Source organism: Rattus norvegicus, chromosome 4 (genome assembly GCF_021556685.1).
Source record: "Rattus norvegicus strain SHRSP/BbbUtx chromosome 4, alternate assembly SHRSP_T2T, whole genome shotgun sequence".
Classification (NCBI taxonomy): domain Eukaryota; kingdom Metazoa; phylum Chordata; class Mammalia; order Rodentia; family Muridae; genus Rattus; species Rattus norvegicus.
This window is the reverse complement of record NC_141537.1, coordinates 11,466,800-11,481,028: the sequence shown is the minus strand read 5'-3', so window position 1 is coordinate 11,481,028 and position 14,229 is coordinate 11,466,800. Positions and strand designations below refer to the sequence as shown.

At 49.4% G+C, this 14,229-nt stretch overlaps 1 protein-coding gene across 16 annotated transcripts; it reads right to left on the bottom strand.

Annotated features, from left to right (window-relative positions):
* Positions 1-413: 413 nt before the first annotated feature.
* On the bottom strand, positions 414-13,162 carry Abcf2 (ATP binding cassette subfamily F member 2). 16 transcript variants are annotated; one of them, NR_174137.1, is made up of 15 exons: positions 13,079-13,162; positions 12,254-12,459; positions 9,787-9,999; positions 9,204-9,386; positions 8,945-9,116; positions 6,900-6,995; positions 6,050-6,156; positions 4,181-4,276; positions 3,844-3,970; positions 3,683-3,772; positions 3,321-3,431; positions 2,673-2,735; positions 2,324-2,452; positions 1,630-1,833; positions 414-1,086 (listed from the first exon to the last, which is right to left on the bottom strand). NR_174137.1 is itself a non-coding variant. In NM_001398837.1 (15 exons), exons 2-15 carry the CDS (start codon positions 12,417-12,419, stop codon positions 949-951), a joined length of 1,884 nt encoding a protein of 627 aa, NP_001385766.1. In that variant the 5' UTR covers positions 12,420-12,459; positions 13,079-13,162; the 3' UTR covers positions 414-948. The 16 variants fall into 16 exon arrangements, 14 of the variants coding, with proteins under 14 accessions (NP_001385766.1, NP_001385767.1, NP_001385768.1 ...); NM_001398837.1 differs by having other exon boundaries at positions 3,851-3,970; positions 6,054-6,156; NM_001398838.1 differs by having other exon boundaries at positions 3,851-3,970; positions 6,054-6,156; positions 9,787-9,996.
* Between the last annotated feature and the right edge of the window lie 1,067 nt (positions 13,163-14,229).

Genomic DNA, 14,229 nt, shown 5'->3' with positions numbered 1-14,229 from the left:
ATAACGGAACTGTGTCAGGCGAACTGCAGATGCAGACCCTACACGCATCTCTTCCACTCCACCAAATGCAACTTAAGAACCTGATTCCTAACAGTGCCCCATGCGGCATGCAGGTGGCAGCAGCACATCATACTGCAACGTATGGCCCGTGACACCTAGCATACACACGCCAGGAAGCTTCTTAGAAATCTGAGCTCCTGTTTCCAGACTTCCAAAAAGTTGGCAAGGTCAGTCTCCTATCTGACAAGCCCTCCACATCCAAAATCCATGAAATCTCCTGCAACCCTGGCCTAAGGAAATGCTCAATCCAGAAAGGGGTGGGTGGGGGAGGTAAGTCCTCCAGACTCCGGCCTCATCAGGTCCACAGCTGCCTGAGAGGAGTGAATGCTGACTGCAGGGAGAGAAAAAGGCTCAGAGACCCAGGAAGGAAGGTGTGTAGCTTCCTCCTCCTTTATTGGACACTTGGTAGATGACACATAGATCTACACTGTTAAATAATTATTAAAATACCGACCAGGACTAGGCCCTGGCCCAGAGCTCCAAACCAGAAGCAATAAAGAACGGGGGTGATGGGCTGGTGGTATTTCTCCAACATCACCGAAACCCATAATGAGGCTCTTGAATCCTTCCAGGGCCAGAGCAGGGCTTGGGCCCTGGGGTTAACCCAGGCACCCCTGGCTGCATCTTTCAGGGCAAGGTCACCAGCAAGGGTCTGGAGGGAACAGCCAGCCGAGTCCAGACAGACAGACCCAAATGGAAGGAGGGTAGGAAATGGACAGGCGCTGTCCAGCTGGAGATAGGATGCAGCGAAGGCAGGCTGAGGGGAGAGGCTGGGGGCAGCATTGCGGCAGTGCGGGAGTGCGGCCCCAGGGTCCTGTCCTGAGTGGCTGGTCAGGTGTCAGCTGGCAGTCTCCAGGTGGCATTCCTGACCCAAGCCTAGCTGAGGGCTCACACGTTGTGGGTCCTCTTGGTGAGCTGGGGCTCCTCATCCACCAGCTTGGACTTGAGGTGCTCCTTGTAGGCTAGGATGTCTCCAGGCCACTTGGTGATTGTCTGCTTCTCACAGACCCAAATCTCCTGTGCAACCTGGAAGTAGATGCTGGGCTGATCTGCCCAGTCCCTGGCACCCTCCCCACTGCCAGTACTGGGCTTCCCAAAAGCAACCACTACTCTTGAGGTCCCAACCAAACTACATGCAGCTTACTCCACCACCAAACAGGCTCTTTGGAGCCTCTGATTCTAATCTCTTCTGATTCTAACTGAATCTCAGTTCTAAGGTAGATCCTTCCTGCTGTGCCTCCCTCTGCTTTCAGGTCCCAGCAGGCTCCTGGCTACTCAGAGGTTCCATGACCCACTGGTTTCTCTACCCTAGCTTCTTAAGAGGCACAGAAAGGCTGGTAACCTTTCCTCCTCCTAACCCGAATCCTTCTCACTACAACACTCAGTTTTGGGCTGGAGAATCTCCAGAGATTAGTAAGAAGGAGACTTTCTCATTTGGGTCATCGATACCAAGTTAACCACTATCCTGAGTCATGAGAGCTGGCCATATGGCCCCGAGACCCTTCTCTGAACTTAGCGGATGTTGTTATGCCCTCCCTGCAGCACGGCTGTGCCCCAGGCCACACTCACCTGCTGGATGAGTCTGAAGTCATGGCTGACGAGCATCATGCCACCCTCGAACTCATTGATGGCATCTGCCAGAGCATCAATGGTCTCGATGTCCAGGTGATTGGTAGGCTCGTCCAGAAAGAGCATGTGCGGATTCTGCCAGGCCAGCCAGGCCAGACACACTCGGCACTTCTGCCCATCTGACAGGTTCCGGATTGGGCTCACCTAGAGGAGCCATGACAACGTAAGGACCCGATGCTGGCATTACAGGTGCTGCACAGCGGGGACTCCCTCCTTCCTGGCTCTTGTTACCATTACTGCCTTTGTTGTTGTTTTGTTCTTTTTTGGGGGGGGAGGGGGCAAGACATGAGCTTAGGATGACCTAGGATCACAAGGCAAGACAGCGGCCAGGCCATTAGTCCTGAGATCTGACACGGAACACCTGGAAGCATGAACACGCATCTCACTCTTAGAACATAAGTCCACATGCAATGACATGATTTCATGTCTGTTTTCTAGGTGGCAATTCCCTTCGCTCCCTCAAGCACTCTGGCTCAAGAGCCTCTCAGAGTTCCTTTCACTGATCTTACCCACAACCCCATAGTGCATGGCACCACAGAGGAAGGGTGGAGGAGACTCAGGATCACCTCCAAACCTACGAGTGAAGACAGCATAGCCGCTGAGCCATCCTGGGTCCTTCCCGCCCTCCTCTCACCTGCTGTTTCCCAGTGAGGCCATATCTCCCAATGATCTTCCTCATTTCCTCCTTCTCCTTGATCTCTGGGTAGCACTTCATCATGTACTCCAAAGGGGAAAGGTCCAGGTCCAGCTGCTCCTGTAAGTGCTGCAGAGAAAGCAAGACCACATTTGAGGGAACCTCCTCCAAAAGGATGCCACCTGGTGTGACGGGGGTCTACCCTAAGAGAGGCCCGCCCTAGGAGCCTTCCCAGACACTTGCTCAGGATACAAGACACAGGGAGGAGTTATGTTCCCAGAGGAGAGGTTTGGATAGATGTGTCCCCTTCTTCCACCCTGACCCCCAACCTTGACCCCCAAGTCTGTACCTGATGGTAACGCCCTATCTTGACATGAGAATGCTTCCGGATCATTCCATCTGTAGGCAGAAGCTAGGGAAGAGTATTAAGTAAAACTGGGGGGAAGAAAATCCCTGACAGAAGCAAACACATGTATATTGAACAGGGCTCGAACAACCCCCTAATTGGTCTCCTGCACTAGCTAACACACAGACTACCTTCTAGGCACTCTGAAGTGTTAGGGGGCTGTGCAGAGATCAGTGGATAAAGGCACTGGCTTCTAAGCTTGACAATCTGAGTTGATCTGGAACCCACTGGTGAGAACCGACTCCCACATGAATATATAATGAACCAAATGTAAAGTATATACAGCCCACTAAGTGGACAAGAAAGGTCCACTGTACAAAACATTAATGAAGCACATGATGTAGCTACAACACACATTTTCTCAAAAGAAACTCCACTGGATAGGCTGTCTTTATAGCCTGACGTAAGCACTGTTGTATGCATGCATTCGCATGCACTCTCAGTCATACAGATTCCGCCCCACCCACCGTCTCACAGGAAGACATCCCTGGCCTCAGCCCCACCCCAGGCTCTTCAGGTGGCTCACTCAACCACCAAGACACTCACTCATACACCAATAGGAAGCCATGACATGCCACCTTAGCACCATACCTCTCCAGTTAGCAGCTTCAACAGAGTGGACTTCCCTGCTCCGTTGGGCCCTACCAGAGCCACTCGTGTGTCAAGGTCAATGCCAAATTCTAGATTATTGTAGATGCAAGGCTGAGGTGGGTAAAGAGAGAGGGACAAAGTTGAATTAATGCCTGGTGTGCCAACCCCATAGGTGGGAAGAACGGACAGGGTACTACTGCCAAAGCTGACTGCAACCCACTGCTTCTGCCTGCTAAACCTGGCTAACAACTGCTCCCCGGCAAAGTCCGCAGATGCAGTCAGCAACAACAGGAGAGGTTCCCACTGCTCAGCTGCCCATGCAAAGTGCACCGGCCTAGCTACACAGAGAGCACTGTACTCACCCCGTCTTTTGTATACTTGAAGCTCACGTTCTGCACCATAATGACAGGTGGTGGGATCTTACCACACGGTGGGAAATAAAATGATAGCGTCTAGAGGAGGAGGCATTTTCAGTCAGGGCTGTCTTAAACTCATGCTCCAGTTACCTAACCACAGTGGTCACACCTCACCTTGTCACTCACAACCCTTTCTGTCAGTCCGGATGCCATCATTTTCTGTAGTGTTTTCTCTTTGCTTTGAGCCTGCCGGGCCAGCTTGGCACTGCCATGGCCAAACCTGGCAATGTAGTTCTGCAAGAGACCGGAAGGAGGATTGGAGTGAGTGCAAGACACAGGAAGGCCTTGAATTATTTGCAGTGGACCAGGAGGGAACTTGAAGTGTGCACGGGAAACAGGAAGTAGCAACTCAACCCTAGAATAAGAATGACCCACATCTTCCCAGTTCCTCCAGTTCCCTTTGCATCCCAATCCAGGAGGAGAGGAGCAGTGTAGCCTCCCTACCTTCATGTGTGCTATCTGGTCCTGCTCCCAGTGAAACCTCTTCATCTGGTTCTCTTCCAGCTCCAGCCGTGTCTTCACATACTGATCATAATTACCCTGTGGGGAAATGCCCCAGGCAAGATGGCAGCTTTACCCAGGGCTCACTGGGCTCTCACTCAGGTTAGAGGGCGGGGCATCATTCACTGGCTGAGCTCTAAGGCTGAGCAGTAGACAGGAACTTTATTACAGTAGCACATGCTAACAGAACCTGCTATTTATTCTTGCAGGGCTGAGGGTGGAACTCAGGGCATGGCTCAAATGGCTCCTGTCAGGGAAGGGTGTGGCACTAAGCCATGCTACAGCCCAACTGCAAATGTATGGGTATACATTCTCAAGTCCATGACTCCTGCTCAGCCAGGCTAAGCCAGGTTCTATGGCAGAGCCAAAGATTAAGGGGAAGAACCCAGCACCATCAGAAGCCCTGAGCACAGCTGACACCATGAAGCTCAGGCTCTTGGCCATCTCTGACTACTCACTCACACCAGTGCTGAACCACATATGGGTAAGGGTTATCCCCCACAAGAGAAAACAAACCAACTGGACGCAGACCATGCCTTGGATTGCCATGGTTTCTACCTGAGCCAGACAAAGCTCAAGATTCAAGCTAGCCATTCATTAAAAAGACCAAGCCAGGGGCTGGAGAGATGGCTCAGCGGTTAAGAGCACTGACTGCTCTTCCAGAGCTGAGTTCGATTCCCAGCAACCACATGGTGGCTCACAACCATCTGTCATGGAATCCAATGCCGTCTTCTGGTGTGTCTGAAGACAGCTACGGTGTACTCACATACATAAAGTAAATAAATCTATAAAAAAAAAAAAAAAAGACCAAGCCAACAAGCTGCAGGACATCCATACAGGGATCATACCATATAGGCATGCTAAGGGGGAAGAGTACCAATTTAAAAGTAACCCGAAGAATAGAATGATCATTAAGGATTATAGAAGAGGGGCTGGAGATAGGTCAGTGGTTAAGAGCACTTCCAAAGGACCTGCGTTCAATTCCCAGCAACCACATGGTAGCCCATGGGACCTGACATCCTCTTCTTGCCTTCACAGGCACTGGGATGCATAAAGACTCATATATGCAATGAATACATAAAATACACATTAAAGAACAAAAGCCCCAAACAGAGTCTGCAAATATGTCGGGAGGCAATATTAGAGACTACTACTGCTCCCTAGGAAGAGGTCTATGTTTCCCTTTCCCTGTTAGAGACTGATGCTCACTGTGGAATCCAGGTTGACATGACCCTTATCCATCAGCCAACATAGTGCTGGGGTCATGTAGATGCCGCCACAACTACTTTTCATTAACATTCTTATTGCAATTCTCTCATCTAGTGATGTGTTTTTCATTTGATCCCAGCATCCACAGCAGGTGCTCAGAACTGCCTCTAACTCCAGCTCTGGATGATCAACAGCCTGTTCTGGCCTGAGCAGGCATCTGTACTCACATGCTCAAACCCACACACAGGGACACATTATTAACAATAGCAATAAAACCAACTATTTTCTAAGACAAAAGAGACAAAGCACAACAGTGAGGCTGTTAAGATACTAACTTATTTTCTTGTGCACCAAACTGTTACAACAACAATGAAGGCAGCAAAGCGCGAGCGCGCACGAACGCGCGCGCACACACACACACACACACACACACACACACACACACACACACACACACACAAAGCAGCTGCCAACTGTGGCCTATGGGCAGAAAGAAGCAAAGGTTTTGGGACTAAAATATACTGGGTTGACATTCTTTAAAGGGTTATTTTACTTTTTAATAACAAATTCAAATATTTAGCGAGCCCAGAGACCAAGGCCCACTCACCGTGTAGTACTTCAGTTTCTTGTTGTGCATGTGGATGATATTGGTGCAGACCCCATTCAGGAAGTCCTGGGAATGGGACACAAGGACCAGGATACGCTTGAAACTGTGAAGCCAAAGAGCCAGTCAGGAAGGTCTCAAGTCAGAGTTGGTCACAAAAGGCTACATGGCGAGACCCTCCTGGCCCTCACTCTCCCACCCTTAGTAAATCTGAGTGCCCCTGAAGCTTCTGCAGCCAGCAGGGACACAGGCAATGCTGCATTCCCTCAGTAAGGGGGCTCCTGAGCCTTTCAGTTCCAAGACAGCCCAAGGCAATGGAGTGGGATGGGCATAGTAGTGATGCCAACAGTCTGTCTATACAGGTATTTAAAAAAGGTATCCAGAACCGTGCATGGGGTCAACCCAAACAGACTCAAGAAGAGGAACAGAAGTTCTTTTTAAAGATAGCGCTAAGGCAGCTCCTGTTCCCTTCTAAAGTCGAGACAGTATTTACTATTATTTTTCTTTATCACACCATGAATTTAAGCATTAGACTCACTACATGATCCATGTACACATGTATGCACATGCACACACAGGATTAAAACATTTTCTTTAGTGAGGATGCTGTTTTTTGGACACAGGAAAAACAAAAGGCTCATATATTTCAGATTTAAAAAACAATCCTAAAAAAACAAACCCTCACTCCAGTGAAAGAGCAAGGACCAGTCTGAGTACACTGGCACTGGCTGCATCTGGCTCGTCTCTGGCCTCCCTTCACACACTCATCAGGGCAGCTTCTGAGCACCTAATTCCACTGTACTCTGCTCCTAACGCCCTGGGACGGCAGCCCCCAGCCCCATCTCTTACGTCTTGAGTTCCTCTTCCAGCCACACGCAAGCATCCAGGTCCAGGTGGTTGGTAGGCTCGTCCAGCAGCAGCATGAAGGGCCGAATGAAGAGGGCTCTGAAGGATGCAAAAGGAAACAGAGGCATCGTAAATGCTGTCTCACTGCTGCTCAGGTCTGAACTGAATTCTTAAGCCAATCTGTTTTCTACTTCAGAGGAAGGAAGGACTCCAGAGTTCAGGACTGAAAGAAAGGTAGAAAGTGAGTTACAGGAATTCGGACGGTAGGCAAGGCTGAGAAGACCTTTTGCACCTGAGGGCTGTGATGGCAGCTGGCAAGCATCAGAGGCACGAGAGGAAACAAGTTACTAAGGCAACAAGCAGGTTAGATTACTTGGTGGGGGTGACAGACCCCAGCAACTGGCCAAAGAATGTCCTCTTCTTACACTGGTAAAACAACAGACAGGCTGAAGCCCTGGCTTCCAGACCGCAGTCACCAGTCTTGGGGAACTTGGTCAGAGTACTTCTGAACATCACATTCCAGCCTGCACTGAGAGAACTTTTAAGCCAGTCAGTGCAACTTCTGGTGAGCAAGTGGAGTCACCACACTCATGATCTAAGACACAGAGGCTACTCTCAGGGGTCATGGGGCAGCCTTGCCAACTTGCTTCCAAGGAGCAGGCTTGAATAGTGTGGACTCCCCACAGAGAGGCAGTAAGAGGGGGGGAGTAAATGCATCTGAATGTTGGTCTTCGGTAAGGTAAGGGGAGCAGGATTAGGAAGTCATCAGGATAGAGCCCAAGGAGGACACACTCATGGCTTTGTAAGGAGAGACAAGAAGACAGACACAGGAACTTCCTTATCTCTCACCACATGAAGCCCACACTAAGCTACATTACACTTCAGGACCTACTACATCAGCTGGGCTCCCCCGACCCTGTTCCTCTAGTCATAAACAATAATTCGTCTTTTTGTTTACATACAGTGCGCAGCCTGAGATACTCCACTACTGTAAGAGAAAACACATACACCTCAGCACCCTGGAGAGGGCACTGGCACAGTGCTGGACTTCAAACTCACTTTAACCCCAAGTTTACAGGGGTTAAAAAGGGCAGGTAGCACCAATGCTGTCTAACATTATACTATCATAAAAATTAGGACAGAAGCACAAAAGGAAGGAAGGGGTCAAGGTGAAAACAGACACATATCTACCATTTTATTCAGGTCTGCTCAGAGTATTACTGGACCATGTGCTGAGAACCAGACTGAGAATGGAAGTATTCTTTTTTTTTTAAAGATGTATTTATTATATATAAATAAATTGTAGCTGTCTTCAGACACATCAGAAGAGGTCATCAGATCTCATTACAGATGGTTGTGAATCACCATGTGGTTGCTGGGATTTGAACCCAGGACCTCAGGAAGAGCAGTCAGTGCTCTAAACCACTGAGATCTCTCCAGCCTTTTTTTTCCCCTTAAAGATTTATTTTATTTTTTATTTTATTTTATTTTTTTTTTTGGTTCTTTTTTTCGGAGCTGGGGACTGAACCCAGGGCCTTGCGCTTCCTAGGCAAGCGCTCTACCACTGAGCTAAATCCCCAACCCCAAGATTTATTTTAACTACAGAGTTCTGCCTGCATGTATGCCTGCAGGCCAGAAGAGGGCATCAGATCTCACTACATATGGTCGTGAGCCACTGTGTGGTTGCTGGGAATTGAACTCAGGACCTCTGGAAGAGCAGTCTTTTTTTCTTTTCTTTTCTTTTTTTCGAAGCTGGGGACCGAACCCAGGGCCTTGAGCAAGCGCTCTACCACTGAGCTAAATCCCCAACCCCGGAAGAGCAGTCTTAACCTCTGAGCCGTCTCTCTAGCCCGCATGGAAGTATTCTTAAGTACTTTAGCCAGGACACTGAGTCCAGGCCACACATCAATCCACATTACATCTCTAATGGCTATCTCATCTGACACACACTGAACACCATCCCTGTTCTACATCCCTACTGGAGTGAATAATATTCCCCTCTGAGAGACAGGAGCTCCAAGGGAGGATGGAAGAGAGGGGAAACTCACCTAGCAAGAGCAACTCTCATCCGCCAGCCACCACTGAAGTCTTTCAGCTTCTTGCGCTGCATGGCAGGTGTGAAACCCAATCCGTGTAAGATCCTTGAGGCCCTCATCTCAGCTTTGTCAGCATCCAGCTCTTCCAACCGTTCATAGAGTTCCATGAGCTTCTCACACTCCGCTGTGGGCAGCACGTGACTGTGAGCTCCCTGAGGGTCCTAGAAGAAAGCCCAGCCCAGCCCAGCCCAGCCCTGGGTGTGAGCCATACCATCCTCATGAGCCAAGCGCTCAGCCTCTCTCTCCAGCATGGCCCGCTCTGTGTCCACCTCCATCACACACTGCAAGGGTGTCTTATCGCTAGGGGGCATCTCCCGAGTCAGATGGTAGATGTCGATGTGCTCAGGGATGGGTACTTCACGTTTTCCAACGGCAGAGAGCAGCATGGACTTTCCTGAGAGGGCGACAGAAGACACTCAGCCATTTCTCTGCCATTATTTTGCACCTGTCCCTAACAAGCAAACCAGGATCCCCCTTCTGCAAATCACCCGCTCTCAGGATCTCCTTTCCAATTTCCCTTCAAGTCTAACCTTACTGTGCCTGTGAGATCTGTTCACTTATAAAGGCTTCACACCACTACTCCTCACCCTCACTCCCACCAACCTCTCCAGCACCTTCTATCAAAAAACTACTCCCATGGCACATGCTACACACAGCTCTGTGTTATGAGCCCCTTGTCCCAGGCATGTCTGGCCCTCCAGTCAGTTTCTTGCTTTGTTAGTGCTAAATACATACTGAGTGACAGACAAACCAAGAAAGAGAAACCTCCTCCACTGGACCCCCAAGGGCCTCACCAATTCCATTTAAGCCAATGAGGCCGTAGCGCCGGCCTGAGTTTAATTCCAGTTTGGTGTCGCTGAGCAGCTCTTGACCATGAAAGGTGAGTGAGAGGTTGATGATATGGACGTCAGTACTGTTGGGGTGAGAAGCCAGGACACCGGTGACAGCTCGAGCAGCAGCTTTCTTCATCTCAAAGTCCTCCAGCTCCTTGGTCAGCAAATCCACTTCTGGGGCAAATGTGGAATTTGGGAAGGGTCAGTCCTGCAGACTCAGATCTGGGACCAATAGGCAGATCCCACAGGACCTGAGTTCAGGTCATGTGAAACAGACTTAAGAGTTCCGCAGGCTTTATACACAGTGCTTATGGCACAGACTTGCTCAACACCTTGCTTTCACAGACAAGCTTTCCTCGAGAGCCCTTTTGATTCTAAGCTCTCTCACCCTCCCACTTCCTTGCCCTCCCATTGTTTCCTCCTTCACCATCTTCCACAGCTCTGGCCATGGATAAAGCTTCCCCACAGCCTAACCTGATCACACTAGCTGCCTTCCAGAATTTTATTTTAGAGACAGTTCCTACCACTTGACTCTATCAGTCATTTTCAAACTCTAGTTGCTACACTACTATTCCCATTATTAACACTGTATTTCTTCAAAATATTTAATGTATCTGTGGTGATGGTCACACAGAAACACATACACCCCAAACACAGTCCCTCAAATCAGAATAAACAACTGCAAAGACTAAAAGTAGACAGAAGTAACACTGCAGAAGGACATGGGGGACAACAAATGGAAACACAAGCCACAAGCTGACACAAGAACTTAATGTGTAAAAGGACAACAACTGGTAAGATTCAAAGGACACTGAGCAGCCTACATGCACCAGAAGACCGTGCAGTTCTCCTGGGCAGTGAAGACAGGCGTTAGGCTGGGATGCTCATTAGCACATGCTGTAATGTCTCCCCATGTCACAGTTAACATGAGCTGCTAACTTCACATAAACCTGTCAAGAGGGCCCTCAACTGAAGAGCTCCCCCATCAGGCCAGCCGGTGGCCATGGCTATGAGGCCTTCTCTCTTTTTTTTTTTTTTAAAGATTTATTTATTTATTATATGTAAGTACACTGTAGCTGTCTTCAGACACACCAGAAGAGGGCATCAGATCTCTTTACAGATGGTTGTGAGCCACCATGTGGTTGCTGGGAATTGAACTCAGGACCTCAGGACCTCTGGAAGAGCAGTTGGGTGCTCTTAACCGCTGAGCCATCTCTCCAGCCCTATGAGGCCTTCTCTTAGTAGCTAATTAAAATGTACAGGGTTGGGGCTGGGGATTTAGCTCAGTGGTAGAGTGCTTACCTAGGAAGCGCAAGGCCCTGGGTTCGGTCCCCAGCTCCGAAAAAAAAGAACCAAAAAAAAAAAAAAAAAAAAAAAAAAAATGTACAGGGTCCAATCCAGTGTAGGCAGTGCAGTCTCTAGCAGAGTGGGTCTGTGCTACATAAGAAAGCTAGCTGATGCCTGGTGTGGTAACCCATGCCTTTAATCCCAGCACTCTGGAGGAAGGAGTAAGGAAGATCTCTGAGTTTGAGGCCGGCCTAGTCTACAAAGCAAGTTCCAGGGCCAGGGCCAGAGAAACTCTGTCTTGAAAAACAAAACAAAATAAAACAAAAGTCCTTGCCTTACTTCCCTCAAAGATGAACTTGGGACTATGAAAAGAAATGAACTTTTTCCTCTTAAGTTAATTTTGGTCAGAGTGTTCTGTCATGGCAACAGAGAAAGGGAACTAGAAAATAAATTTTTTGAGAGCAAACTATGTTTCTAGTGTGAAGTGAGTAGCATTATCTAGTACGGGGAAAATGCTACAATAAATCCCCCAAACCTAAGTAACAAAACCCACAACTAAATTATCAGAAAAATTACATAAAGGTATGCAATAATCTGTAACTCACTGCTTGTTGGTATAATCACTATCCCTGTGACATTAAAAGTACCATATGAGCCAGGAGTGGTGGCTCACACCTTTAATCCCTGCAGCCAGGGCTACACAGAGAAACCCTGCTGTTTGCAAATGCCTGCCTCACAAAAAAAGAGTAGCATATGGTAAAGCCTGACATACTCACCACCACAGGTAGGAAGAGAAACAGGAAATAGTAGAAGTTGCCTTCTTTTATTGTCTACTGCAGCACCAAGGTAGATCAAAAACTCCAATCTGTTTGCCACTTGAGTTCAGTTTCCTTGGTCAGTAACAAGTTTTAACTCCGTGGGTGTGGGTGCTAGTAATGTTTCATGGCATATAAAGACATGTGTCTGTGGGTGCTTTACTTTGTCTTTTTAAAAAAGAAGCAGCAGCAGCTGCCCAGCCTGGCCTCAAACCCTCCATCTTTTCACCTTAGCCTCCTGAGCGCTGGGATTAAAGGCCTATGCATCTGCATCCAGATTCTGATTTTGGCTGAGACAACCAGCTCAGGAAATTCACGCAACCCACCTCCATCACCTGTGGTCTCTCTGCCATTGGTCTCATTTTTCTCCTCTGCCACCTGAGGTTCTGTGACAGCATCTCCATTTTCTTCATGTCCCTTCCTGGGCCGCTGTCGAGCTTTGGCGGCTTCCTTCTTTTTGGCTGCCTTCTTCTTAGCCAGGTCGGAAGGCATGATGATGAGCCACAGGGGTAGTTACTGTTCTTTCAGGAGTCTGAAGAAAAGCAAACAGATACTCCAAAATTCTAAACTTGCCGGTAAGAATGTCTGAGCCGGATCCCATCCCTCCTTGGAATTTTCCTATTAAGCCTCGAGTGCCCAACTCTTGTCCCCGCCAACTTTCTCAGGGTTCTCACACTCTCTCGACCGCTCCTCCAGCCTCATCTCCTCCCTTGGGGCTCGCGCGCCAATCGCCGCCGCCGGCTTCACTTGGATGCGCTCTTCCCCCAGGGCCTTTAGAGAGGGACCGCTCTGCCCCTCGTCTCCAGTTTCCGAACTTGGCGCTCGCGCACCTCTGCCAGCCGCCTCCTTTTCGGTTCTTCGCCAGGAGTTCGTCCCGGACCTCCCTTCCGCCCCTCTCCTCCACCCTACCGACTGCGGCGTGGTTTCTCTCTGGGAACCACGAGTCCTCCCCGGCGGGTCCCTAAGGGTCTCCGCGCTCGCTGCCCCTAACCTCCCCCACACCCCGTTCGCCGGCGTCTCGGCCTGGGCCAGTTCTTTTCCCTTTCGGTCCTTTTCATCCCGACCCAGAGCTCCCTTCTGCTTCTCCTCCCGCTTCCTGCTCACGGGTCCGCACTCTCCTCCCCTCCGGCGCCCCTTCCCCCTCAACTCACGGGGCCTCGCCGCTCGGCCTCTGTCGCAACAGAGCTGCTCCTTGAGCTCCTCCGCGTGCGGCCGGCTCCCCAGCCAATCACAGCCCCGGGCGGCCCTTGGCGCGCTGCCGCGAGGGTTTCTGGAAAATGTAGTTCTCGAATCGTAAGAACTTAGGGCGGGACTCTCTTCCAGAACTACCACGAATCCCAGGTGTTGCGCAGTTCTCGTGACGTCATCAGAACGCGCGAGGATTCGGGTTGGGGGAGGATTAGAGTCCAAGAGTCCCGTCCTACCAAGCGGGTTTGAAGAGCTGAAAACTGCAAATCCCAGATTGCTCTTTGGAGAGGTGGGCTGGTCGTCCAGACGGTACCCCACCCCTAGCCGATAAATTAACCAGGCTGCTATACTGGTTTAACCAGCAGAGAGTACGACTAAGCTTCCCATCCTGCGGTGTAAGAATTCCGGTCCAAACAATGGGAGAGAAGGAGGAGGGAAAAGAAGAATGAGGTGCTGCTAGCCAAAGGTGGCTCTGAAAGTTAGGTAACCCTTTGCAGACCAAGCAACGGAGCTCTGTGTTCGAGAAAGGTGTCCTAGTTTCATGGAACCAAAATTGCAGAGCCTAGTCTATCGCTAACCAAACTTTTTGAAATTGCCAGACGTTCTGAACCTTAGTATCTTAGACAAGAGTTTCTGGGTTCCAACAGAGCCATTCGAGTGTGATGGAAAAAAATCTAAAGTAAAAGGACCCTTTTTTTGAATTTAGCTCTATGGACACTTAGCTATGACTTGTTTCATTTCCTTTGAGACAAGTCAAAAATCTATAACAGACTTAGTGTTAGGTCCATTATTAACTAGATCTGTAGCCTCAAAATCAAGGCAACTCTTTACGACCCTTGTTACCTGTCCAGGGTCCTGTGCACTGGTGCCTTATTATTGATGACACTGTAGGAAGCAAACTTAGTGCCCCTGAGTGCACTCTCAGTAAGTGAGCTCCTTTCCCTCTAAGGTCGCCATGTTCTCAAGCTAAATAGAAATTAGGCGTGAAGATCATTGAGGATGGACATCACAAGCAGCTTCAGAGACTGCCTCTTGAAGGCAGTGTGTCTTTGGTAGCACACTCATTTTAAGAAAGAAGAAAAGGGACTGGAGAGATGGCTCAGAGGTTAAGAGC